At 38.2% G+C, this 27,884-nt stretch overlaps 1 protein-coding gene across 3 annotated transcripts in view; it reads left to right on the plus strand.

Annotated features, from left to right (window-relative positions):
- GRM5 (glutamate metabotropic receptor 5) overlaps positions 1-27,884 on the plus strand; it is a 224,440-nt gene that overhangs the window by 174,385 nt on the left and 22,171 nt on the right. For all 3 annotated transcript variants that reach the window (XM_085216405.1, XM_019612348.3, XM_085216406.1), the window contains exons 4-7: positions 6,585-6,831; positions 12,026-12,194; positions 15,692-15,818; positions 26,769-27,708. In XM_085216405.1, coding sequence (XP_085072531.1) covers positions 6,585-6,831; positions 12,026-12,194; positions 15,692-15,818; positions 26,769-27,708 — 1,483 coding nt within the window. The remainder of the gene's footprint in view (positions 1-6,584; positions 6,832-12,025; positions 12,195-15,691; positions 15,819-26,768; positions 27,709-27,884) is intronic.

Genomic DNA, 27,884 nt, shown 5'->3' on the forward strand with positions numbered 1-27,884 from the left:
GGTCAAAAACATTTGGTGAGTGGATTGCACTGAAAGATATTTACTTGTCAAATCTGAAGAATGCCATAGCAGCATGTTGACTTAATGACATATAATTTGAAAGAAAGGCATTGAAATGAATCACTTTTTTTTTTTTAATAGCACTGAGGTGTTTTGTTTCAAGTTTATAATTTGTTTTTACATTATTCATGTGTTGAGGTGTGTTTTTTGCCTCAGCATCAAAATGACATTTCCAGTGTAGACAAATATTCTTCTTTTTTCCCTTCAGAATTTACTTTTCAGAGAAGATAAAACCTAATATTGAGTTTTTGTATCCATTTTGAATTGAAAAAGGACATTTTGAACTGGATGAAATTTTGCATAGAAAATTTATTTGTTCATCAAGGCAAAGGCTTGTAAGAAATTAAATTAGTGAAATAAGTAAATAAACTGATACACCGCATTTGTAGCAGAAAAAATACACTTGTGATCTTACAAATAACAGAAAATTGAATCTTGCTTTTTGTTTTCACATTAGGAAAAAGTTTTGATGACAAATTTTGGAATATTCCAAACTAAGCCTTCAAATCCTTAATCAAAGATAACTTGGTTAGGCATGAACACTGTGCTTAACTTTGGTCCAGATGAACAGCCTTCTCTCAATTCTATAGACTCCAGTCATTTCTTCACTGAAGTGATGCATATTTCTGGGTGGCAAACCTGGTTCCATTCTGTCCAGAACTTGCAGTTCCAAGGGAGGATACTGAGCAAACTTCAGACTTAAAAGCCCTGCACAGTAATGTGCAGCAGACTATCCCTGCCATGTCTTGGTGACAAAAGGCAGCCTCTCCTGATTTTGGTTGGAGATATTCACTAAGAAAAAGGGGTAATAATAAGAAAAAAGACACTCAATTTGGCTTCAGCTTCAACTGCTGCAACCTATTCTGCATGTTGGAAAAAATATTCTCCCGTATTCCATCCTACGTTTCTTTCATCTGCTACTTCTTGCGTAATGATAATGTAATAAGAATAGGCTGCCTGGGAATTCAAAAATTTTTGCTCTTCTCTTTATCCAGTCTTCTTCTTCTTCTTCTTCTTCTTCTTCTTTTTAAGAAATTATGAGATTTATATACACATATACATAAAAACTGAATGATAGTGAAATCAATTGAAGAATATTTTTCAAAAACATGCTTTGCAGGTGCAAGAAACCGTTGTGAAACTTTGAAATTTCCTGTAAGATTTGCTTATTTTATCTTGTTTTATTTTGTTTTATTTTGTTGATTTTTTTACTTTATAATTTTATTTTTACTCTATTTATTTTAATTTCATTTAGTTTTAGTATTTAAGTTCCTCCCCTCCCCTCATTCTCCTTCCCTCCCTTCCCCTCCCCTCCCCTTCCCCCGCCCTTCTCTTTTGTCCTCTCGCCTTCTCCTTCCCCTTCTCCTTCCCCTTCCCCTTCTTCTTCGCTCTCCCTCTCCTTTTCCCTCTCCCTCTTCCTCTCCCTTTTCCCTTTTCCCGTTTTCCTTTTTCCCTTTTCCCTTTTCCCTTTTTCTTTCTCTCTTTTTCCTTTTCCCTTTCCTTGGCAGTCAGCCTCCTACCAGCTGTGCCTGCTTGGTGGAGCAGCATCACATCCCACATCTGGGGCAGCCAAACCCAGGTACGCTCTGGCGGGGCTGGGGCAGAAGTGCCTCGAGCTGCTGCCACCTTGTGTGGATCTGAGAGCTCCCCTGAGTGCTCTCTTGGCTCTGTGCCGATTAGTATGCTAATTGTTTTTAAATAGATCCAAGACATGAGCCATTGCCAGTTGGACTCACTTTCTTGATGAAAGATTGTGTTTCTTTTCCATCATCTGTTTGTTTGTGTTTTGGGGATGTGACAACAGGAAAGAACAAATGGGACAAGGAGTGTAATGTTGAGCACTCTGCACAGTTAAACAGAGTTTGGGGGCTGCTAACAGAGCCAGCCATCTCCCCGCATCAGGTCCCAAGGTTCATTCTAACATGGTGCTCAAATCCCATCATTCTGTCTGTATATCCCAAGCTCGCCTTCACATGGCCTCAAGTCTTTCTCATGAGGTTCTGCAGCATAGCCCTGCCTTTATCCTCTGCTGTGATATTGCTGAAGCATCCTAAACTAGGTCTCTCCCAAGATAGTGAGCAAAAAATACACGAACTGTAATGCTGTCAGTTTAGTTCACCACTCACAGAACTATTCTTCACCTTTGGTGAAGTTACAGTCCTGTGATAAATCTGGGAACATACAGATAAATCCAGGCATACACAATTTATGCTTACACAGGAAAAAACGTGGGTATTAAACACCTATTCCAATGCCAGTAAATTCTTTAGTTGGTGTTTAATGCATTTAACCATATGGCAAAGCCTCACCTGAACACTATGTGTAATTTGATTATGTAGCAAGAGGTTCTTAAAAGATGGATAGAAAAAATGTTGGCATACTTTCCCATAAAATCCAGAATAATTTTAGTACCCAGCCAGTAACAAGCCTATTGCTTTAGGCACAGGAAAAGTTGGAGATAATGAGAATAAATCCTCTTTCTGACGAATATTCAGTTTAAAGAAAAAACTGTAGGTGGTGGGTTATCTGATTTTCTAACAAGGCATAGGATTTGTCTCAGTATTTTGTAGACAGAAATGGCTGTATGTTTTCAGAACCAGAATCCAAAGACTCATAATTTCACAGCTTGGAAATTAATAGAGTTAGCCCTTATGTACTTGCCAAAAATGTCTTGGACAAGACTAGGAAGTAAACAGAACAGAATCCAGAGATCTGCTCACATGCTTAAACCACAGAGATTTCCTCATTTCTCAGATAATTCTGCAATATTTGATCATTTTGTGTTATAAGTATTATAAGTATCCCAGTTTCCTCATTAATGTTCAGTATGATTTGAGTCACCCTGCTTTCTTCCTTTGCCTTATACATTGTAATTGCAGAAGGCAGAGTTTCATATTTCTGCAGTAATTAGCATGACATGGAGTTCATGTTTATTGGTTCTGATGTACTGCAATACAGATTACTTTCTATAGCCATTTGAACATAATAAGTTCAGCACATACTTACAAATAGTTTGATATTATTGCAAACTATATTTATGGGAAAATAAGCCACATCTCTAACAAATCACCCAATTTAACCACAGAATATGCACTTAATCCTATCAAAATTGCAATAGGCATTCACTGAAGACCCGCAAAGTGTAGCTCTGTACATCCTGCTCCTGGAAGTGGTGCTGAATCTGTTCTGAGTCTCTGAGCCAAGAGGGATTCATAGAATCATAGAATCATTAAGGTTGGAAAAGATCTCTAAGATCATCATGCCCAATCTCAGCCCACCCCCACCATGCCCACTGACCACGTCCCTCAGTATCACATGTCCACAGTTCTTGAACACCTTCAAGGACGGTGATTGCACCACTTCCCTGGGCTGCCTGTCACAACAATTCACCACTCTTTCAGAGTAGAAATTTTTCCTTATATCCCTTTTGAATCATAGTTCGGGTGAGTTTGGCTCCAAACTGGCACTAACCTCATCCTCTGGTATGAATGTCCACTTGCAGCTGTAGTACATCAGATATCTCCTGGTACAGTGCTCTGAGTACATTACACTCAGTGCAAATTAAAGTGCAGTGTGTAGGGTTGGTTTGGAGATAGACTTTGAAAGCCCACTCCAGAAGTGAGCTAATACATTCATGTGGACACGTCCTGATTACCCCTCCATGCCATGCCATCATGCCAGATTTTCCCAGCCCCTCAGAAAGTAAAACATCTTTATTTCCTTCTTTGCAAATTTGTCTTGTAAGGGAATGTACAAGATTGAGTAAAACAGATAGATGTAGGTTTTATTTTGACTGTAATAGATAAATTCTACTATGGGTATTATAAGCAAGAAAATGGTCTCCAGTGTGTGAATATTTATGCTCTGCCTAGTAGTTCCATAGGAACTCTTCAACTTCTACTAGAATTTCATATTTTTCACGATAGAAAGTGTATCTGATTCCCTTGAACATCACTGACATCATCATAAAATTCATCAATCTCATCTCAATCTTATAATGATCCTGCCTCAGGAGATGCTTTTGACTGAAGATAGTGCTTGTCAATAAATGTAAGTGGTTGAGTTCCAGCTAAGATAGAGGGAAATAACACGTAAGCAAACAGTGCATTTAAGGCTACCTGAATCAGACGCACTTCAGAGATAAACTTAATTTTTTTTTTTTTTTTTCTCTTTTGGCTGAGATGCCAGCTCCTAACTTATCCATTCAAACTTCCCTTAAAACCACTGATAGGATCGCTGAAGTCAATAAGGTTACTTGTATGCTTCAAGTTTGGCATGCCTACATACTTTGTGAAACAGGTCCTGAAAAACAGTCAGACTTGATTGCTGGTGCTGTTGTTGTTTCAAAGACTGTGTTATGATACATTAAAAAGAAAAAAACATTGTCTAATTTTTTTGGATGTTCACCTTAACTAGAACGGTAAACTCATAGAATCATAGAATTGTTTGAGTTGGAATGGACTTTTAAAGGTCATCTAGCCCAAATGCCCTACAATAGACACATATACCTACAGCTCCATCAGGTGCTCAGGGCTCTATCCAGCCTGACCTGACAGTGTCTCCAGGGATGGAGCATCCGCCAGTTCTCTGTGCAACCCATGCCAGTGCTTCATAAGGAGCTGCAGAAACTACAAAGTGATGAGGTCATATAAACTGATGGTCAGACATGGCAGGCTGGATTGCCCCTGTATTGTAAAGTAAGCCAGATAACATCTCAGCAAAATATTCTCCAGCAGTAGGAAGTATATTAAAATTCTTGCTGCGGCTAATTCCCTCACAAATTCATTGACAATTGCTAGCAGCTTCTGTGAAGAGCTAAGCAGCCTCAAATTATCAGGTGAACTGAATGAGATTCAATGTTTAAAAAAAATCAGAATAATAATTCAATGAAACTGAAGCACAAAACCCATTGGAGAGTGTTCTTGTAAGAATTAAGTTATTAAATTTTAAGCAATCATATGCAATAATGCAGCTGAAATATTGTTTCATAATAAATACTATTGCTGATGCAAATCTGATTCATTCTAGTGGCTACCATAATTAACTGCATGGTTTGTGAGCTGTTAATTTAGAGGATGAATAATTGGTTATAACAAGTTTTGTGTATTGCAATGTAATATCCTTGTTCAATTTTCCACTTAATTTCAATTAATATGGGTTCTACATGTATTCCACTGTTGCAGCTTTTATGCCTATTATTTTTAATTAGAAAAAAGTGATACCTTGGTAGAAGAAAAGAAAAGAACAACACTCTATGTTCTCCCAAGCTTATTCCATTACAGATATTTCAAGCTCATATCCCTTAAATATACATAATGTTACTCATTGTTACTGAGACTGACTGGCACTGGAAGTGCCAATTCCAGTATGAAGCAGAAGGCAAGAAGGGAGAGAGGTGCCCAGAGAGGTGGTGATGCCCCACCCCTGGAGACATTCAAGGTCAGGCTGGATAGGGCTCTGAATACCCTGATAGAGCTGTAGGTGTCCCTGTTCATTGCAGGGGCAATAAACTAGATGGCTTTAAAGGTCCCTTTCAATTCAAATGATTCTATAAAATGCCTGTACATCACTATTTTCATAGCACATCTTGCTTTCTCGCATTGTGCTGCTCCAGCAGCCCAGGTGTGCTGATGTATGCTCCATCCCTGCTTCTTTTTGGGAGAGAGGCTCCAATAACATGGAAGAGAATTCCGTTTTGGTTTCTTTCATTCCTGGCTGCCCCCATACCAAGCTCCTTAGGGACATGATTCCGAGGGAAATATTGGTGGTTGGTGTACAGTTGGACTAGATGATTTTAGTGGTCTCTGGACTTAATGACTACTAATCTATGATTCTATGGTTAATGACACTGCATTATATGATGCTGCTGAAGGAATTTTTCTTGTGCTTTTCTCAGGAGCTTCAGAAGAAAGTAGAAATGGTTAACCAATTCTGGCTTAAGAGGACAAGAGTTAACACCCAGCCTACATCATCAAACTCTTCATGGACATTTTAATGCATTCATCTGCACTGCATCATTATCATCACTTTTCAAATGGAGAGTTGCAAAGGACCTAGAGACTGGAGAGTTATTAGCATATTAAACTTTTTGTTCATTTAAAAAACCTGTGCCTATGTCAATCTGTTCAAACATTATTGATGCCCATTCTCTGAAATAGAAGTATCATCTGCAAGGCCGCCACAGTATACAACCCATGTTAGCATCTCCACCTCCAGTATTCACTAAAAAGGTTTCTGAGGCGTTTCTGTGAGGTGTAGAGTTACACACGGAACAGCATCAGCTGGATAGTAAAATTGCAGTAGTAAAACCAACAGGGTAGTAAAATTCCTATTTTTAAATTATTATTACTATTTATTATTTTTATTTTTAACATAGTCAATCTGCATAGTGATAAGAACTACGAGCAGCTTAAGGGGACATTTTCCACTATTAATAACCAACCTTATAGCAGATGTCTAAGGAGCTGGTTGTGTTTCAGCCCTGATAAACACCTAAACACCTGTTTTGTGATGTTCCCTGGCAGGCCAGATGACGCTGAGGACGCAGCACGTTCAGGACTCCAAGATGGGCTTTGTTATCAACGCGATATACTCAATGGCTTACGGCCTCCACAACATGCAGCTGTCACTGTGTCCAGGCTATGTGGGCCTTTGTGATGCCATGAAGCCCATAGATGGACGAAAGCTGCTGGAGTCCCTCATGAAGACCAACTTTACTGGGGTCTCTGGGGACATGATCTTGTTTGATGAGAATGGTGACTCGCCAGGAAGGTAATGTTAACATTTGTCAAACTATTTAAATAGCAGTTAGCAGACATGCTAACTGTACGTTGTAGATCATTCACACATTAGAACTAAGATCTCATTCCTTATTTTTCATATTTTCAGACTTTCTGAACTTACTTTTCCAGAATAACTCTTTTTATTACTGTGTGGTTTTAATTATATCTAGTAATATAATTGGAGAAAACAGATGAGTTTTTCAGGTACTCAATCTTCTTCTGTGGGTGGCAAACCATGAGACCCTCAATTTTCTGTTTGGAGACCATAATGTCCATCACGGTGTTACTCTGTCTCTCTTTGGGTATTTCAGAATTATGTGTTTTAAAGGTAAGAAGTGATTCCTTGAATAATTATCCAGACATACTTCCTTTACTAAGAAAGCTAAAATGCAAAAGATGTATTGATTAGTCTGGGATTTTTTTTCTGATTTGAATAATTAAAAGTCTACCTCATTACTTTCCAAATGAAGCTGTACCATGTGCATAACACACTAAACTAGTAATTCATAGTGTACTGCTGTAAACAAATTAAACAAAGCTAAACATGATACCAGCTCAGAATACCAATGAGAATTTTTCTAGTTTTCTGCTACTGAGCTGTCAGAAGATGAACAAGCATGATAGAATTCAAAGGTGTATTTATTTTTTACTTCTAGTTCAGCAAGTAGATTCCTGCCTCATTTCACTGCAGTCACTTCAGTTTGATTGAGGCAGTCCTTTCTGTCAGCATTATTGAAAAGGTTTTAAATATCTGTGTGATGACAATTTGTGAACAGATGACTAGAGGGAAAACTGGTCGTCCTGTGCACTCAGTATTTCATTCCCTCTAATGTAAACTGAAACAAAAGAATTAACTAATGAACAGAATGGGACAAGAAAATAAAATCCCATTGGAATACTCTGATATTTCAAAAGTCTTCTACAATTTCAGAAATTATTTTTTTCTCATTTTATTTGAAAGCCTGTAGTGTCAACATTTTCATCAAAAATAGCAGGCCAGCCACATGCAAAACAGTCTGCTTTAACCAGTTTCAGAAAACTTTAGACACATTTCAGAAATCTTCAGACTCATACTCTAAGGAGGCGCCCCATGAGCTGTCAGAAAAACTCAAACAGAGGAACTCAGGAAATAAAAAAAAAGGGTGGGAATTTATTGTTAGCATTGTTTTGGTAAGCAAGGCTGTCTTCCATTATGCATTTCAATTTTTACTAATTGGTGAATTTGGAAGAAAAGTACTCAGCCTGGACTTTTTTTCTGACAAAATCTGCTTAAGATTTGTCACAGACATCTCTTAAAAGATTTCTGTTTGATTTTAGTGATAATTAGGTGCAATTAATTGCATCCTATATTATTCCTATCTCATTTCCACTCTTTTCTTGTAGAAAGAGTGAAGAGTTCAGTAAATAAATCATACGAGACACCATACACCAATGACAACAGCTAGATTTTGCAAAGGGAACCTTATAATTACCTTTTCTTCATGTTGGCATTCTCAACAATAGTGTTTCAATTCCATTGAAGGAATTCAATAAATACTTTGGTCTCTTTATATTCAACATTCAATTCTAAAAAAAGATGAGGAAGGAATTATATTGTGTGCATTCATTTGCACAAGTCACAGTAAAGCACCAGTGTTTCACTGGAGAGCATGGAGCCTCCACATTGTGCATCTCAGTGTAATGTGACTTTTGTAAAGTCCAGCCTCACTAGATGCATATGAGATACAACAGTCTCTGCCTACTCAAAATAAAGAAATGTGAGTGGGGATAAAATGTTTTTCTGAGCTTGGTTACTATAGAAGCACAGGTTTTTGTTCTGTCCTAAAACTGTCACATCATTAAATCCATACTATGTGCTTAAAGTAGCCAACGAGTCAAAATTTACTTTTTAGTAAGTGGTTTTATTTATTAGAAGTTCCATTTCTAATTCCCAGATCTGAATAGTTTCTAGTCTTTTGAGCACTGTCAAATACTGTTTGCTACAGCTGGGAGATGATGCAGTTGTGATGGAATATCTCATCTTCCCTGTTCACTTCTGTTGCTAGCTGCATCTTCACTTTGTAAAACAGAAATGCAAATCCTCACAGCTGTACTATGGTAGTGGTGTTAAGCAGGAAAAACAGAATGTAAAAAGCCTTCCTGACCTAGATAGCTCCGGATTTTGATGTATAGCAAAAGGGTTTTGACATTATAAAACAGATCACTAATCTCACAAGACGCTTCAAATCCTGGCCCTATCCCAAAGTTCTTTATGTGTAAGCTGAGCTTTAAGCAGATAGATAGTCAAGAGGAGAGCTTGTTTTATGTGAGATGAAGACATGGGAAAAAAGATCAGTATGGAAGCAGCAGCCATGATCTCTCAGTGTGATAACAGCTACCTGCAAACACTAAGGAAACTCCAAGAAAGAAACTGAAAAGGCAAGAAAAGGCAATAAAAATAAGTTGGTGATATCTTGTCTACTTGCTTGCAACAGAATACGGATTCTCAGCAAACTCATGGCACTTCTGTTTCGAAGCAAGTGTTTTGCACTGTGATTAGGGCACTGCTGGAAATGTGTTATTGCACCATCTGGTCTCTCCTATCCTAAAGTGACAAACTGTCCCTGTGATGTCTCAAGAAGCTCCAGGGAATCAGTGATTCATGAACTTCTGCTATAGAAATGAACTTCCTGAGTCGGGTATTACTATCAGTCTACTAATGCTATTCTCTGCAGAGGTCTTGTGAGAGACTACATACTGAGGCAATAGGTTTATTTAATATGTCAAGTTTCTTTTCAGTATCCCCCCTGGGATATAAGCATGGAACTAGTCTACAGCTACTGGAGGGATAATTATTTTAGTTCCAGTGGCCTGATAAGCATTGACAGTACTTTTGTTTATCTGCCCATAAAACTCTGAATTGACAGCTTCAACAAAGCAACCTTCAGAGGAGCATTACAATGTCCTGACAATATGGAATAAAGACTCTGCAAGGGCTTCTGGGCTAACATTTTGGTTGGTCTGCTTAATGCTTAAACAGACCATTATTATATTTGTAAACCTCAGCAGAAGCAAACAAACAAACAAACCCTTGCAATCTTTTTTTTTTTTTTAAATTACATGTAAAATAAATCTGTTTATTTGGATTTATGTATGTATTTATCTAGATTAAATTTATATGTGTCAGTCTGATATCACACTTCTAATTTTGATAGGATATCTGAGTATCAAAAGTGTGGACATTTCCTCCTTTATACAAGACAAACATTAAAATATTCTAAAATACAGGATAATAATAATTTTTCCTCACTAGCTGTGTCATTGCTCATTTCTTTTTGTTTTGGAAAGAGTAAGACTCATAGAATCATAGAATCTTAAAGGTTGAAAAAGATCTCTACAATCATCTTGTCCAGTCATCAACCCATCACCACCACACCCACTAAAGCAGGTCTCTCATGATATGGATAATGTCATACTGGCCATCCAGTCAGGCTCCATTTCCATTTTATTTCACTGTTTGCTTGCAGTCCCGATCCTGTGCTGCAGGTCCCTCCCTACAGCCCTGTGTTTGATTTTGACACTAACTCCCTGACAAACTAGTTTCTTCTCTGAGACAGTTAGATTTTATCTCCTGGTTTAAAACATTAAGGGATCCGTGTCTGGTGAAGTGTATCAAAGGAGAGCTTTACTGTAACTTTTTTTTTTTTTTTTTTTTTTTTTTTTTTTTTTTTTTTTTGTAATCAGCCTAGAAAAATTATTGATGTTATAGACTAACTACTGCTTGCTAGTCTCACAAGTTGCTTTTGGAGTGACCTACGTGCATGGACATTTTGGTTTTTGCCTCACCATAGTGAAGTTTAAATCTCTGAATTAAGGTGTCAAATAGCTACAAAGATGGTGAAGGTCTTGGAGGGCAAGATGTACAAGGAGCAGCTGAGGTCCTGTGGTTTGTTAGTCCAGAGCAGAGCAGGCTGAGGGGAGGCCTCATTGCAGCTTTGGGTTGGACTCAGTGATCCATGTGCGTCTCTTCCAACTTCATATATTCTCTAGTTCTATGATTCTTAAAGTATTACCACAAAACTTTAGTATCTTGTTTAAGAGACAGCTTGATTTAATGAGCTGGTTCTTTTACTTATCTGCAATGTTGTAATGGACTTAATAATGTGCACTCTAACAATATCAGTCTTAATCCAGCTCTGTCAATATGTTTTCCTTGGGAACAAATTTTGAGTCTACTGCTAGGAAAAAGTTGGCCTCTCGTTTATGAACCAGGCAGGTTCATAAGCCTAGGATTGCATTTACATTCTCAGTTTATACTGTTTGCTTAGTGATTTTCACATTGCTTACTCAAAGCACTGCAAAATCCACTAAAGAGAAAATAAAGAAAAGATGATATAATCACTTCAGGAGTTGCCTAACTTTCCAGACTGGACTATTGGTCAGGAAGGTGGCCTGGTGTTAAGCATGCTAGAAGGAGGCTGATGAATTGTAGGCTGCCCCACTAATTTTCTTTAGGACACTGTGGGAGCTAAGAAGAAAGCATAGGAAGAAGGAGAAATGTGAAACTGAAAGCTTTGATCAGCTCTGATCTATTCTTAGGACTTCTGTTCCCAGATTTCAAAGCAGTCTTACCCAGAGGCCTCTTAGGACTGAGGCCTAGGTACTCCTTCCCTTCTTAATGGAGCCTATGAAGAATTTAATATATTCTGATCACTGAGGAATTATATAAAAAGGCAAGAGGGTCCTGTGTATGGTACAGAATAGCATTTGATGCTGCAATGGTGTTAAAGAAAAATATAGGTGCAAGTCTCAGCTCTATTCTTCAAACAAGACTTAATGCCTGGATTAAAAGGCCTAAGCACGATCACTTGCTCAGCTCTCCCTGAAGCAAGTCCCAGAGTTCTGGAATCTGTGCCCAATGAATGATTCTTGATACCTCTTCAAGTGTCACACCCTGCATCATGCAGTCTTACAGCAGCTGAAGTCATAGAATCATAGATTCATTACAGTTGGAAAAGACCTCTAAGATCATGTAGTCCAACCATCAATCCACTGCCACCATGCCCACAAGCCATGTCCCTCAGTGCCACATCTCCACAGTTCTTGAACATCTCCCTGGGCAGCCTGTGCCAAAGCATCACCACTTTTTCTGAGAAGAAATGTTCCCTAATCTCCAGCCTGAACATCCTTTTGTTTTTCTCAAGATATGAAATCATGAATTTTAAGAAAATGGGGAAGGACTACTTTGACTATATCAATGTTGGCAGCTGGGACAACGGTGAGCTGAAAATGGATGATGATGAAATATGGTCAGAGAAAAATAATATCATCAGATCTGTCTGCAGTGAACCCTGTGAAAAAGGACAGATAAAGGTAAATATATTTTCTACTTATTTCAGTTGTATGCATAGGCTTGAAATGTGAAAAGAAATTCTTTCTATCTCTTTCATAGAGGCTGTATCCCACATCTTAATTAAACTGTACAGACATTTAGTTCCTGCTTATATCATAGTCATCTCACAATTTTCATAAATTACTACTCTGTTGTACTTCTATATCTGTGAACTGTTGCCTTTTTTTACCCTTATAATCCAAATGCTTTAGAGCAGATATTGTTTGTTGTTATTTTTTTGTTTTGGTTTGGTTTTGTGGTTTGTTTGTTTTTTTTTGCTGCATATGTTAATAGCATCTGATTCAGTGGAGTGTAAATCCCTGGCTAGGACTTGTCGGTACAACTGCAGGTAATTCATAAATAATAACTGCTACTAATTTAGTGCTAGACATAGACACCTTAACTGGGACATTATTACTCACACCTCATGTCTGCGGTATCTTCAGAGAACATCTGCAACTACTGCTGCTTAGAACTGCAAGAGAAGTAAGTAATGTTTGTTTTTTTTTAATGATACCTATTTTATCATTTCCTTTCTTTTTTAGGTTTAAGATTTTTTTCCTACCTCCCTGTTGATGGTGGTGTAAGGAAGAAAGATAAATGATTCTGTCATATATTAGTTGTACTCTGTCGTTCTGGAGCATTCCATGAAACAAAGCAGCTAAAAAATCATCAAATCCCTAACTTGCCTTGCAATTTCCATAAAAGTTTGTGCACTGAGAGGATTGTCATGGACAATGGAATGGCACGAACTGAAAAAGAGACAACTTTTCTCCTGTGTTGGCATGGCACACTTGCAAATCTGGGAAGTAGCAAAGGCTGATGAGAGGCTGACCATGCTCTGCAATATCAAGAGTGAAACACTTCTGTCTGAGTCTTGCATAGTTTTAGGACAGTTAGTGTGGTTTATTCACTGGCTGGTCTTTTGCAGAGCCAGCAAATTCCATCAGATCAAATACATGTGCCTTCAGTAGATACATGCAGTTATATCAGATTTCCAAACTTCATAGTCAGTGGAAATACATAGATTATTTCAAATCAGGAGTTGTTTATCCTTAGTTAGGATTATAAAACACTTGAGAGTAATCTTGGTTTAGAAACACATTTATTTTCACTGTCCAGCCAGGACAGTTGGTTCAGATGGAAAGAAACTTTCTGCAGACACATGAGGGAAGGATGGATGATTCACACCCCCAGTAACTAATCATAGCATGTTAGCTTGCTACAGCTACTAAGACATATCTTCAACAGGAAAGAGATGTACAAACAGATATTGCTTCAGAATTGGCTTACTCTGAGATCCTCTGTAACCTGTTTCCACAACTCAGGGGGCAGAAAGTTTCTTCAGTTACCTTCAGTAAGTTTCCTTCCACCTTCTGCCTGTGCTTTCAAGGATTCTCCCAAGACAATTATCACAGAATCATTAAGATTGGAAAAGACATATAAAACCATCTAATCCAACTGTCAATTCTTCTCTGTCAAGCCAGTTTATCACACACACACAAGCTTCAAGCCCAGTGTTTGAAATGTTCCTTATGTTCTGCATTAGGCTACCAACTGTGAATCTCAAAGTTTACTGTATAGTCTTTTATCTTCATTGCATTCACAGATGGTGGGGAAAGCTGGATCCTGCCTAACTTCTTGGTGGCTTTCTTACAGGGTTACTTTGGAATGAGTTATTATGAAGGAATTTGAAGCTTTCAGTGTAATGAGATGCTGTTACTCAGCAGGGTTTTTGTAACCATCTGAAGCAGTGGGTAAAATCCAAACATAATCCATCTGTATACATTCCAAATTTTGCAAAGACATATTATTATTCAGATAATAATAATATTACTATTCAAATGGTTCAGTGGATTAGAAAGATGATAAGAGGATGGTAAAAAAAAACTTTTTTTTTTTTTTTTAAAGGGACAGGAAAGATTTACTGTTAAAAAATGCTCCAACAAAAAAAAAAAAAAAAGAAAAAAAAAAGTAAAAGGATGAAGAAATAGCTGACTAAACGATTTTATAATAAATTCTGATTTGTGAACTATTCTTTTCATTCCTAGAGAAGGATACATGATCATGGTGTTAGTACTGGATAAGAAGTGCTGAGAGTACTAGTTGTCTTTCTAAGTTTTCAGATTCTAAGTATTTTATAGAAGGTGTTAATTTGGTGAGAAGTTTAACATAAAACTGTAAATGAACTGTTTTGATAGAAAATATGTTTTCATAATGGTTATTAATTTGACATTTCACTTTCTTGAGTTGTAAAATGATAGATTTTATAAGGCATAAGGCATTATTCACCAAAATATGTCTAAAATTAGTACAAGCTTTCTGGGAATTTATTTTGACAAACACAAGGAATTTTTAAAAACTTCATTGTTCAAACTTTTTGTTTTAGATCAGAATGAAAGAAATCCTAAGATATGAATTTTTCAGGAGGGCAGATACATTGCTTTGCAATTAGATGTAATCTAAGCTCTTAGAGAGCAAAAAGTACAGATGTTTTCAGTGCCAGAAATGATAAATAAGGATCTTGAAAAATCTACATCTTAATCATGAGTATGCAATGACATTTGGCAACGAATTATAAAATGGGAAATCAGGTCAGATGTTAAAATGGACTAAGATAACATTCTCATTTCTAGGAAATTAGGAATGCAGTAATCTAAATGGTTCTGAAAAGGATGTTCAATTTGATATTTGGAAAAAAATCAGTTTTAACAAATTACTCACAATTGAATGAAAAATAAACATCCAAAAATCTTTGGATAATAAACACTCAAGCTCTTTTCAGTTTGTGCCCAGTGCCAGGATAAGAGGCAATGGGCACAAACCAAAACACAGCAGGTTTCCTCTGACCACCAGGAAGCACTTCTGTGCTGTGCAGGTGATGGAGCACTGGCACAGGATGCACAGAGGAGTTATGGAGTATCTCATAGGAGATCTCCAAAAGCCACTTGGACATGGTGCTGGGCATCCTGCTCTGGGTGTCCCTGCTGGAACTGGGGTTGAGCCAGATGGATGCAGAGGTCCACTTCAACCTCTGCCATTCTGTGATTCTGTGGCATAACACTACATAATTCCATGTATGGGGCACAATGGAGTGAATTTTATGTCTTGGGTATCATGCACTAGCTTCTCTTTGTACATTGACATCTATGAGATTTTGAATCTTGCTTATTTTCTTCAGAGGAGAAAAAACTCTTTGTGATCCTGTACCTCCACCTGTACTTCTACTGGCTTCTTCTGGTATATACATGGTGTGGGAACAGAGAACTTGTGTCACTTTTTGGATGAACAACATATATCAATCATATCATCATATCATATCATATCATATCATATCATCATATCGTATCAGGAGTTCTCTTCAACAACAACAACAACTAAAAACTTTCTTAGAAAAAAAAAAGACAATAAAATTAGTACTTGGGGCAGCATGAATGTACATTTATGTTGCTAAATCAAATGTCAATTTTTATCCCAGGTGATTCGTAAAGGAGAAGTGAGTTGCTGCTGGACATGCACTCCTTGTAAAGAGAATGAGTATGTCTTTGATGAATACACGTGCAAGGCCTGCCAGCTCGGCTCCTGGCCCAATGATGAGCTTACAGGTAAACAAGTTATGAGTATGCTTATGTTGTCAATTAATATGTTCATTGGCTAAGCTGAAGAAACAAATGGCAGACAGAAGTGAGTATGAAGACTCTTTGTTTTAGTCAGATCAAGCCTAGAGATGTAGCTGAAATCTGAACTCAAACTGGTATTTGTTATCTTTCCTCAAGTTGATCTAGAAGCCTTTAGTTTAATTCAGCTGCTCTCTAAAGACATAAAATGCAAAATCTAGAAATAAAAAATCTAGTCCTAGCATTGAATTTGAAACTGTCCTAGCACCAAACAGGTTGTGTATCTCATGCCCTTCCTCAAACACACTGAAAAATGCAACATTATCAGTGAAATCATTAAAGAAAGTAAAACTTTATTCAGTTTTATTTACCTCCCAGGCAAGTATACAAGAGTTGTGGCAATTATTGCTGTTGTAAGCATCAGTGCTCCAAACAGACTTAGCTCTGTAGCAGTCCTTTGTTCACCAGATGGTCTGCTAATATGTTGGTTTCATGTTCTCCTGGCCATGGTGTAGATCTTCATACTCTTGCATAATGTCAGTTTGCCTGCTTCCAAGGCAAAATTGCTCCAGCACTTGTATCCCACAGACTCTCTTCTTTATGACTAATAGACAGGATTTGTGTGTTCAGTTGCTAAGAGAACACAGACACTTCAAATACTGTTCAGGAATCAGGTTCTCATTATGACAGACTTTGCACCAGAGGAGAAGAGACAGGCTTTTTCCAGAAGAGCTCACAGACTCAGTTTATCTATGATTTCTATGGATGAAGTGAGAAATGAGTGAGATTAAAGAGAAGGAAGACATAAGGAAAAACAATTTGCTGGTTGAATTTATGTAATTGGAAGAGTGTCAGGTAGTGTTTGGCCTTTAGATAAATTTCTGTGAATAAGGTTAATCAAAATCTTTCCCTCGTAAGGGCTGTTACATTGTGGTAATGCATGATACAAGGATACTAATTACTGTAAATAATAATTTAAAAATCATTTAGCTATGAAATTGGTAGGATATTTATCAGAAAATGCCAAACATTAAACTTCCAAAGAAAACTTTTAAATGATAGAACTGAAACAGCAGTAAATCAGATCTGTAAACTCTCCTCCAGTCCTGAACCTCCAGCACTGCCTTCCTGAGCACGCAGCAATGAGTCAGAAAACCCTTCTCACATCAGGAAAAGCATTCTCATGTCATGGGAATGGAGAAGGGAAGAAGAAGAGACCCTGATCCATTTGATTCCTCCTTCCAGCATACAGTACACAGTTTTGAGTATAAACTCAAATTTACATCCTGGCTTGGCCATATGTTGACCCTCACTGTAGGGACCAGGCTGCTGCACCAGGCTGATCAACTTGTGAAAGTCAATTGGTGCAAATGGCAAACTCTTCAACAAATTCCTCTAAAATGAAGCAGTTCCCAGATCACACATTTGTTTCAGCTAGCTGAATTTTTATCCAAAGTAGATCAGCTGGAATAACAGCTGCTACAATGAGGCTAGCAGGGAAATTGCTCTAAGTGCCTTATCTGATCAATAGAGGATCCTTTTTTGAAACAGTGGTGCTTATAACTGCCCATCATGTTGGAGAATTTGAAGGGAAAGGGAGGGAAGGAAATAGACTTTATGTGCTGTATGTAAGGCAAAGTGTAGCAGACAGCCTCCTGCATGGCTCTGGGGTGTGGGGCTTTGTGCTGGCTCTCCAGGACACTGAGGTCCCACAGCCAGGTATCAATCTGGGCTTGTGGTAGGATTTATCCTCTCAGAGTATTACTTTGCCCTCAAGATGGAAGAACAAGAGTGGGTCAATGGTTTTCCACCTAACTCTGGGCATTTCAAAGGAAAATTGTTCTTCCAGTCAAACGAACGGCTTCATGTAATACATGTACTGCTATATTTTGAAACGTTTCATTTGTCTTTAGACATGCATTTTGTGTTGTAATAGCAATGAAATCTGATAGGCACACATTAAACATCAGTGGACATCAGTGCCAAGCAATGCTTTTCAGGAGATCTAGCTGTTGCTTCTTAACCGGGCACAGATTCAGCAGAGTGTTTAGTAACTGAACACTACCTCAGCCACTAAGAGCACTGCTGATACAGCACACATTCCTGGTAACAGGATCCCTATCATCATAGCTGCATGGCCCTATGTTTCCCATCTAACTTAACTATTCACATGATGGTTGGATCTGGTCTTATTTATCCTTGTATCAAAAACAGATTTTAAAAAGTCTATCCCCGACTTATCCATATGATATATCAAGCTATATATTTTTATGATTGTATTTATAGACCCAACTTTTGCAGCTTGTAAAGAAATTACCTCTCAATCTAACTTTGTTTACAGCATAAGTTTAATAATAAATGTGAAGTAAATGTAAGGAGAGAGAAATGTATTTTGAATTCTGGTGAGAAAACTTCTCATTAACTTTTCAAAGCACACACCAATCTCCTTGAAATGTCCCTACATCTGATACTGCAGCAGTCTGTGTCTCTTTGCTGCAAGATAAAGCCATATCTTCGGTAACGTCAGCTCCTCAAGGCCACACATAAAAGCTCACTGGAATAAGTCTTCCTTGCATGATCACTTTTAGAGAGTTCTGGTTCTGAGCCTCTGGTTTTTGAGCCAGTAAATTTATCAGCCATGCAAAAGGAAAGGCTTTCAATGTGAAGCTGCATCTCACTGTCTGCCAGAGATCTGAACTTAGATAAAAACATTTTTTAAATCCTTTCTTGGCTCATACAACAAAAAATCACTTCAGTTTTCTTATACTCAATGACCAGCATCAGTCTGGGCCACAAACTTCAATATATAAAAGATATAATGGCTGAGGTACTGCTTACAAAAAAAAGCTAAGTCTTGTTTTTCAGCCACCTGAGTGAGAATCACCAATATGAGAATTCAGATGCAGGAAGAAAGCAGACAAAAGGGATGCAACGTGTGTAGGAAAACATTATTCTCATAAAAGATAAATTGCTGTGAGATCTCAAGTACAGTAAGGCTTAGTAAGTCCAAAGGGAAAGACAAGTGGGAGGAAGAATTTCTCTTGATTAAATCAGTTACTGGAAAATATCTCCAGCTAGAAAAACTGAGGCTAGGAAAACAATGTTTAGTCACTAACATCTTATTCCTTCAAATTTTATTTTCATTGCTTGTGCACAAAACTTTCCCAGGAACCAAACTGCACCTAGAATGCAAACCTACTAATTCTCTTTTCTTTTTCCCCAGCCCATGTGTACCATCCCCAGATGCACACCAGGTCCATTTCTTTCTTCTGGGCAAGAGTCAACCAGTTATGTACTGTAGATCTCCTTCTTCCTCACACACTACATTAGTAATGTGTGTATGTGACACAACCACTTCACACAGTACTCAATGTGACTGAGCCATACTCAATTAGAGCAGAAGAAACACATGATTTGAAGTCCAGAAGTATACGCTTACACTTCCCTGTTCCTTAAAGCACTTAATGGTGCTACATTCACTAAGGGAGGAAGAGAAATGGATTCCAGGAGTGTTTAGATATGAATAAAGAAACTTTCTTGTCTTCTTTGTTCCAAATCTCGATGCAATCAATTTTTCAGTAGATTGATGAGAATGGCTTTTTAGTTCTCCAGGAACCCACTGACTTTGAGGGCATGATCGCCTGCATTCAGAAGGGTACCTTGGGAAAACTGAACAAGTTTTGCTCAGCAACGCAAAAGTTTGTGAGTGGCTGTAGGAACATCTTGATCTGGTGATCCCCAGGGTTTGTCTGAGGGCATTTTTGAAGGGGAAAGAGACAATTATTCCTTCTTTTTGTGAGTCAGGGACGATAGAAAACAGCAACAGAAATGGTTCTTTCTAGTAACATCAGGGACATCAAAGAAAGCAGATGATATTAAGTGACATTTGGATTATCTTCAGGCTGCACTGACATTTTCCTCACTCTCTGTGTACTCCAACTATGCTGGTTATTTGATTTTCTTGATTAGATTCTGATGAACATAGGAGCTGAAATACTTTACAGTTCTTTAAAAGTTTTCTTTGTCACTCATGGATAAGGCTAAACATCAGAAATATGCATTTTTGCCATAGTTACAAAAATTCCTCCACCTAATAAGGTGCAGTATACCCAGTATAGCAGATTTATGATTTTGTCTTCATGTTCGAAAATGCTACATAGGAACTGAGTATCCAAACAACACTTGAATGGTGAGAACTGAAAGAAAAGTGCATTCTACCTCTATGTGACAAAACACTTCAACATGCTGATCATACTGGTGTTGCATTCTGTTAGCAACCTGTTCCTTCCTGAGCCCAAGCTTGTAATTATATGGATTCACAGAATCACAGAATCATAAGATCATTTGAATTTCTTGCCTGCCTTTCCTGACTTCCTTTACCTGAGGATGGAGAGCTCTTGTGCTCCAGGAAAAGCTTCCTTTGAGATCTGCCATCCCTTCTCTGCTCTCTTACATTTGAGGATGGTTTCCCCGAGGGGTTTGTTGACTAAGTCCTTGAAGAGCTGGAATTTGGCTTTCCTAAGATTTAACACCCTGATTTTACTCTTTGTCTGTCCAGTATCCCTCAGGGGTGTAAAGTCCACCACTGCACAGTCACTACAGCCCAGGCAGCCTCCAGTGCTGATGTCATCAATCAGTTCACTGGCATTGGTCAACAACAGATCCAGCATTGCATCCCCCTTGGTGGGGCCATCTATTGCCTGGCTCGGGAAATGGTCCTCAGTACATTCCAGGAGCCTCCTGGATTGCTTGCAGCTCAACATGATGCTTTTCCTGCACTTGTCAGAGTGGTTGAAGCAAGATGAGAGCCTGTGATCATAATGCCTCCTGTAGCTGGAGGAAAAAGGCTTCACCAACAAGCTCTGCTCGATCAGGATTTCTCCCTGAGAAATGAAAATGAATGCCTCCCTCATCCTGAGGACATTGTTCATGCTGTCAGTGAGATCAGCAGAAAACAGGTGGTACCTGGAGCTCTGGGCACGGTCTGGTACAACCCAGTTGGGACTCAGCATAGGGGTGATGCTGGTTCTTCCTGTTTGCTGCCCATCCTTGCTGTAATATATGATTGTGAAAATTGAATATCTCATTCATCTGGATCCTTAATGAAAAAACGTTATTCATATCTGTGCCTGTTAGATATTATCTAACAGTAACTGCTTGTTGCCATAAAATGGCTTTCTTCTATCACAATTCATAATAAAGTTGAAACAATTGGTAATTTTAGTAATTGCCTGAGAGTTGTGAGTATGAGGCAGAACAGAAGTTAGCCCATGCTGACATTGATTTTGCTGCTGAAATATTAAGATCCTACTTTTGATCATAATTTCCAAGGCTGTAATTCAGACAGAGGTTAAAAGAGGGGCATAGTTTTGTCAAGTTGTTCTCATCATTATAGATGTGCATCAACTAAGATGAAGTCTGATTTTCCCTCTAATTTCACAGGAAAAGTGCACTTCCTTTTCCTTTCCTTTTTATGCCAAATGAAACGTAGCCATTTCCATAAGTCATTCTCACATCTGCCTTTTGGAAAAAGCAGATAACAGTGAGTTAAGTGTTCAGGTGACAATATTATGACCAGGATTTCTGCATTAAAAACACTACATTTAAAACATGGAGCTAGTATTCATTTTGGTGAAATTGAAGTCAAAACATCAGAGTTAACATATAGATGGACTCAACTCCTACAGTTCATCAGTTGTTCTGATCATACTGCACATTTGTTTAATTTAGGAACCATTCCCCATTTGGTCATACAGTAACTTTAATGAACTATTCTAAGATTCATGGCCTTGCCTTTTACTACAGTTCACAGCTAAATCAGTGTACTTGAGTTACTTGGAACTTCACCTCCTGTGATAAAGAAGCCTCAGCTGCTGCAGTTTAGGATGTGATAGGTCCTTGCTCCAGCACTGTAGAAGAAGCAGAAAAAACCTGTGGCAAGTTCTCAGCTGCACCCATTGCCTGTGCAAACCCACCCTCGTGGATGATTTCAGTAAACATGCCAGCCTTGAAGTTGCTGCAGATGATAATGAAACAGATGGTTGCTTCCACATGCCCTCCTATTGCTGTGACTATGAAAGATCCCCCTGGAACAAGAGAAAGAACTGTTGATATTAATAGTTCAAATTGCCACACTGAAAGGTACCAGACCTTAGTACTGAAATGTTAAAGATGTACTCTCTCATTTCAATAGCACATATTCCACATGGACATCAGCAGGGCTGACTTTCACCCAGGACTTTGAAGAGTGTATTTCTCACGTTTACCTTGTAAGTTTAGGCAATAGTTTGGGATTTTATCCTCCCTAAAAATCATTATTATGAAGATTTTCCTTCCAGATTCACTAGGATTTTGGTTCTGAATCCTACATTCCTGTCTCTCAGATCTCCATATGTGAAAACTTGGATCACTAATCAAGATTTCCCTTCTACTATCTTTTGAAATTATGGCATAGGGAAAACTCAGGAATATTCATATAAAATATCTAACAACATGGCAGCAATACACATTAAATCATATGTGGTAATTCCCATGTTGAGATTCTCTTTCACAACTAAGTAGTTGTGAACTGCAACAGGTTGCCCAGAGAGGTGGTGGATGCCTTGACTCTGGAGACGCTCAGGTCAGGCAGGACGGAGTTCTGAGAAACCTTATCTAGCTGTAGATGTCCCTGTTCTTTTCAGGAGAATTGGACTAGATGACCTTTAAAGGTCTCTTACAACTCATACAAATCTATGATTCTAAGTCAGTAGACTGTTTTTTTAGGCATGACAATTGAACTCCTGCTATGACAGGGATTTAAAAAAAAAATAAGATAAAAAGTACATCTTTTGTTAAGGGGTGTGCCTAACTCCACAAAAATATTTAGAATTTACAAAAAACAGCAGTAACTTTTTGTCAGTTTTACTCTTCATATGGACTGATAATGAACTTTTGTTCATGATGTTGACTTACGGGATTTCCCTGAATTCCCTTCACTTTTCAGACTGCATCCTATTTACAAGCCTTAATCTGTCATGTTTACCTTTGGAACCAGTTTAATTATGTGTTTCATATTACCTGTCATGAAAGAGATTTTCAGTTTTACGGATGATGAAGGTATAGTAAGCTCTCTTAGGCATCAAGGCTGTAATAAGAAATTAAGACAGTGTCATGATTAAATCCCCTGAAAATAAGAATGATAACAGAGTGCTTCATATCTGTGAACTCTTATCCAGACAAACTAATTTTAAAGCAATATGAAAGATCAGAATTGGCAAGTTTAGCTCAGGAGAGAGAGCAGAGGCTACTCATACACCCATGGCAAGGGTCAAACCTTCAAGAGGTCTCATCTCATTTATAGCACCATTTAGCCCATCCTTAGAGAGGCAGATATTACAGAGTATCAGATCTATTTTCTATCCCAGAAAATCCTCAGATACCCTCATCTGTAATTTGTTGGTGATATTTTTTTAATGCTCCTCACAGAAATCTCTTCCCTGGCACGTTGAATGGGATTCTGATATTTTATATCTATTTGTCTTGCTATTTACACGTATATCTAGTACTTAGCTCCCATAGTTTATGTCTGTGGCCAGAGAAACATAAAGATTCTTTTGCGTCAATTTTACTGGTGCTCTGGTCCCAGAAGCAGCGCACTTTTGAGCACAGAGTACAACTCTATACCTGCTCCAAATTGGACTTGCTCCTAACAGCCTTTCCACCAGCCAAAGATTGCCTCAGCCCACGGCAGGAAGGACAGGATTGGGCCTCCTGGCTCTGTTTCAGTTGGAGTTTCTGAGCCAATGAGGAGAGAAGACTTTCCAGGTGCTTGAAGATGTTGATGAAGTGTAAGAGGTGGGCTATGGGATGGGATCTTGTCCAAATCACCATTGAGCACACAGTTATTTATGGGATGGGAAATAGTTCTTTTATTAGCATTTTCAGCATTTGCCTTGGTATAATAATAGCCATCAAACTGACTGTTCAGTGACTATGCCATTTTCCCGTGTTCCTTTTACTTGATTTGATCATCTCTTTCTGCAAAGTGTCATTGTCAGAAATCATTATCTGCAAAACTGTTAAATGAAAGCCTCACCAATCATTTGCTTTATGAAGAATATCCAGTCCTTAAATCTTAATTGAAGAATAAATAATTGCACAGCTTAGCATTCCCCTTGCAAAGTACACTCAGTTACAGAGAATAAAAATGGCACAAGTTTCAACTCTTTTCTCAGGTATTTTATTAAGAGAATGTAAAAGGGTAATAAAGCAAGAAAGGCATGAAATAGTTTTAAACCAGCAAGAAATGTTTGGTCTCTGTTGTAATGTTAGAAACTGTGCACAGGTCAGCCTCTATATCATTGTCTGCAGATAAAGGCTAGCTGTTGGGTGGGAACATTAGAAAATTCCAGTCCAAGTTGCAGAAGTAATAGAGGCTGGTAACAAATGGTTTCTCCATAATATTTATTACATTTGATGAAATCATAGAATCATAGAATGGTGTAGGTTGGAGGGGACCTTAAAGACCACCCAGTTCCAACGCCCCTGCCATGGACAGGGTTGCCCCCCACCAGCTCAGGCTGCCCAAGATCCCATCCAACCTGGCCTTGAGCACCTCAGGATTGGAGCATCCACAGCTTCTCTGGGCAGCCTGTGTCAGGGCCTCACCACACCCTGAGTAAAAAATTTATTCCTAACATCTCACGTTAATCTCCTCTCTTTTAGTTTAAAGCCATTCTCCCTTGTACTATTGCTACCAGACTGCGTAAAAAGTCGGTAACCCCTCCTGCTTGTGAGCTCCCTTCAAGTACTGGAAGGATGCAATGAGGCCTCCCCAGCTCCTTCTCTTTTCCAAGCTAAACAAGCCCAGAAAACTTCTTTGGGAAGAACCCACATGAGGAGGGATATCTACTTACCCCAGAGAGTGCTTTCTGCTATTCACCTTTCTTCCACCACTCTTAGGGGTATAGAATGATTTTAATGATGCCATTTGCATGCTACATTAATCTTGATGAAGTCAGAATGAAATACCTTGTCTCCCTCAGTCTGAATAAGAAAACCCTTTAAAACCAAAAGGAGTTAATGAATGCTCACAAGAGTGTTTTGTGAAGATCTAAATCTCTTTGTTACATTAAGACATGGCAATAATTTTATTATTGCAACAGAAAGCTTATCACACCAAAGCAGTTAAAATACAAATGGCCAATTAATCTTTGTTTAATTATCAAGGGCAAAACTCTGTTACACCAAAGTGATGTATCCTTTAACTGCAGATATGTAAAACATTTTGTTACCCTAATTCTGCTGATTTTTCTGCAGGAATAAGAACTATCTGCCTCATACTTTTACCAGACAACATATTTATTATAATATCATATTGTAGATACTTATATTTTTTTACAGTATTGTTTAGAAATACATAACATAGAAATACTGGGAGGAGAAGGGATCTAAATCTAATATTAACTAAAATTATTAGCATGGAAAGGTTCTTTATTATTAAGAATGTCAATGAGAGATTTCAAAATACTTTAAGCTCCACTGAAAATAAAGGAAAAGACTAAACATGTAGAAATTCCACAAAAAACAGATGCCTACTTTTCCCACTGATCATCAAGATATTGAGATCCCTGGCTCCTTTACTAATTTGAATTGCTCAGCATCCAGGTCCTCATCAAACAGTGCCTTGTCCAAATTGCCCTCATTACTGAAAATACGGATGTGAATACCCAGCACTCCATCCACAAGGGGTAAAATTATTTTGCCACCTTCTACCCTGACATTTTTCTGTCTGGCCCAGCCAAAAAGCAATTTGATTCCAACAGTCCTAAATTTTGAGGTCATTTTTAATTTGTAATAAAGATTAGTCAAACTAACTAGTTAGTCAAGCACTCTGTGGAATGACAAACCTTTGGCTTTCAGACCTCTCATTTATTTGATTTATTAGCTTCAACTCTAATTATATGGTATTATTTTGTATTATAGTGAGTTATCTTGCATTTCGATACCTTATTTAGTAAATTAGTTTGTTTATTTTCAAATCATTGCTGCTTTTTTGTTTTCAGGCCCCTCTCTCTTTCCTTTTTTTTCCTTTTTCCCTTTTTCCCTTCCCCGGGTGTGGGTCCCTGGGTCCCTTTGCCCTGCTAGCCTGCGGAATCAGCCCATAAACCACTGACAGACAGGTACAAAGAATGACTTATTAAACCCATACATAAACTGAAAAACTAATATCCTTAGAAGGGGCTGCACATTTTTAATTCAGCTTTGACTCTAATTTATTGTTATCAGTTTGATTTTGTGAAATAGATGAGGGATTAATTCCTCAAACATCTTAAAAGCATGAATGACGGGTAAGGAAATGAGTACTGTGGGACATCCCAAAGTACCTATCATCTGCATCATTAACCCCAGAAAAGTCTTGCTGGAAAAAAATTATTCTGTATGAGAAAGAAGTACTCTTTTTCTTGATGGCTAGACTATCTGCATAGTCATTAAATAAGTACCAATATAATTCATAATTAGTGTATGTTTGTATATCATTGATGCCTGCTCCTTAAAGGACATATGCTGTACAGACAACTTTTGAGCATTTCACATCAAGGCAATGCAACTTGATTATGAAATTTGTCCTTAAATTACTAAGCTAAAAATAATAATAATAATTAAGGGTAAATTCCACTGTGATGCGAGGTGACTTCTTAATGTGTTTGAACATTTTTTCAGTCATAGTGTTAGATTTTTAGACTCCAAACAGATAAAGTGTGTTACTGAAATAAGCTGTCACTGAAAAATATTTAGTATGCCATTATATCAACATAATACTAGCCTACACTGATGGTAACAGCAACTTTATGAAAGAAAAAATAAGAGAAAAATCAGGGCAATCTATAACATTACCATTAAATAATCTAACTCCTACATACTTCAAATTACTTTTTTTGTTGTTGTTCCCTGTAGGTTGTGACCTCATCCCAGTCCAGTATCTCAGATGGGGTGATCCTGAACCAATTGCAGCAGTTGTTTTTGCGTGCCTGGGTCTGCTGGCAACCTTGTTTGTTACGGCTATATTCATAATGTATCGTGACACTCCAGTGGTCAAATCTTCCAGCCGAGAACTTTGCTACATCATTCTAGCTGGCATCTGCTTGGGTTACTTGTGCACTTTCTGTCTCATCGCAAAACCTCAACAGATTTACTGCTATCTTCAACGAATTGGCATCGGTCTCTCCCCAGCTATGAGTTATTCTGCTTTAGTAACTAAAACCAACCGCATTGCAAGAATCCTGGCTGGCAGCAAGAAGAAAATTTGTACAAAGAAACCTAGATTCATGAGTGCCTGTGCCCAACTTGTTATTGCATTTATCTTGATATGTATACAATTAGGCATAATTGTTGCCCTCTTTATAATGGAGCCACCTGATATAATGCATGATTACCCAAGCATCCGAGAGGTCTACTTGATTTGTAACACCACCAACTTGGGTGTTGTAACCCCCCTTGGATACAATGGATTATTAATTTTGAGTTGCACCTTTTATGCATTTAAGACAAGAAATGTCCCAGCTAATTTCAATGAAGCGAAGTATATTGCCTTTACAATGTATACCACCTGCATCATTTGGCTGGCTTTTGTGCCAATATATTTTGGAAGCAACTACAAGATAATCACCATGTGTTTCTCAGTGAGTCTGAGTGCCACGGTGGCCCTTGGTTGTATGTTTGTGCCCAAGGTCTACATCATCCTTGCTAAACCTGAAAGGAATGTACGCAGCGCATTCACCACGTCAACTGTGGTCCGCATGCACGTAGGGGACGGAAAGTCATCTTCGGCTGCAAGCCGTTCAAGCAGCCTGGTGAACCTGTGGAAAAGAAGGGGATCATCTGGTGAAACGCTTAGGTAAAGTCTGCTAATGTGTGAGTGTGGGGAAGTTATTATGTTTTTCCAAGGGTTCAGTGATATTGCTAATAATGAAAGGACGGAGGGAGATATATTAATTCCCTTTGCCCCTCCACTGGGAGAGGAAAAGTCCTCTTTCCCACATCTACAACAGCTGCAGGTCTGATTTAGTCAAA

The sequence above is a fragment of the Meleagris gallopavo genome, chromosome 1, assembly GCF_905368555.1.
Source record: "Meleagris gallopavo chromosome 1, MGAL_WU_HG_1.1, whole genome shotgun sequence".
In the NCBI taxonomy this organism is placed as follows: Eukaryota; Metazoa; Chordata; class Aves; order Galliformes; family Phasianidae; genus Meleagris; species Meleagris gallopavo.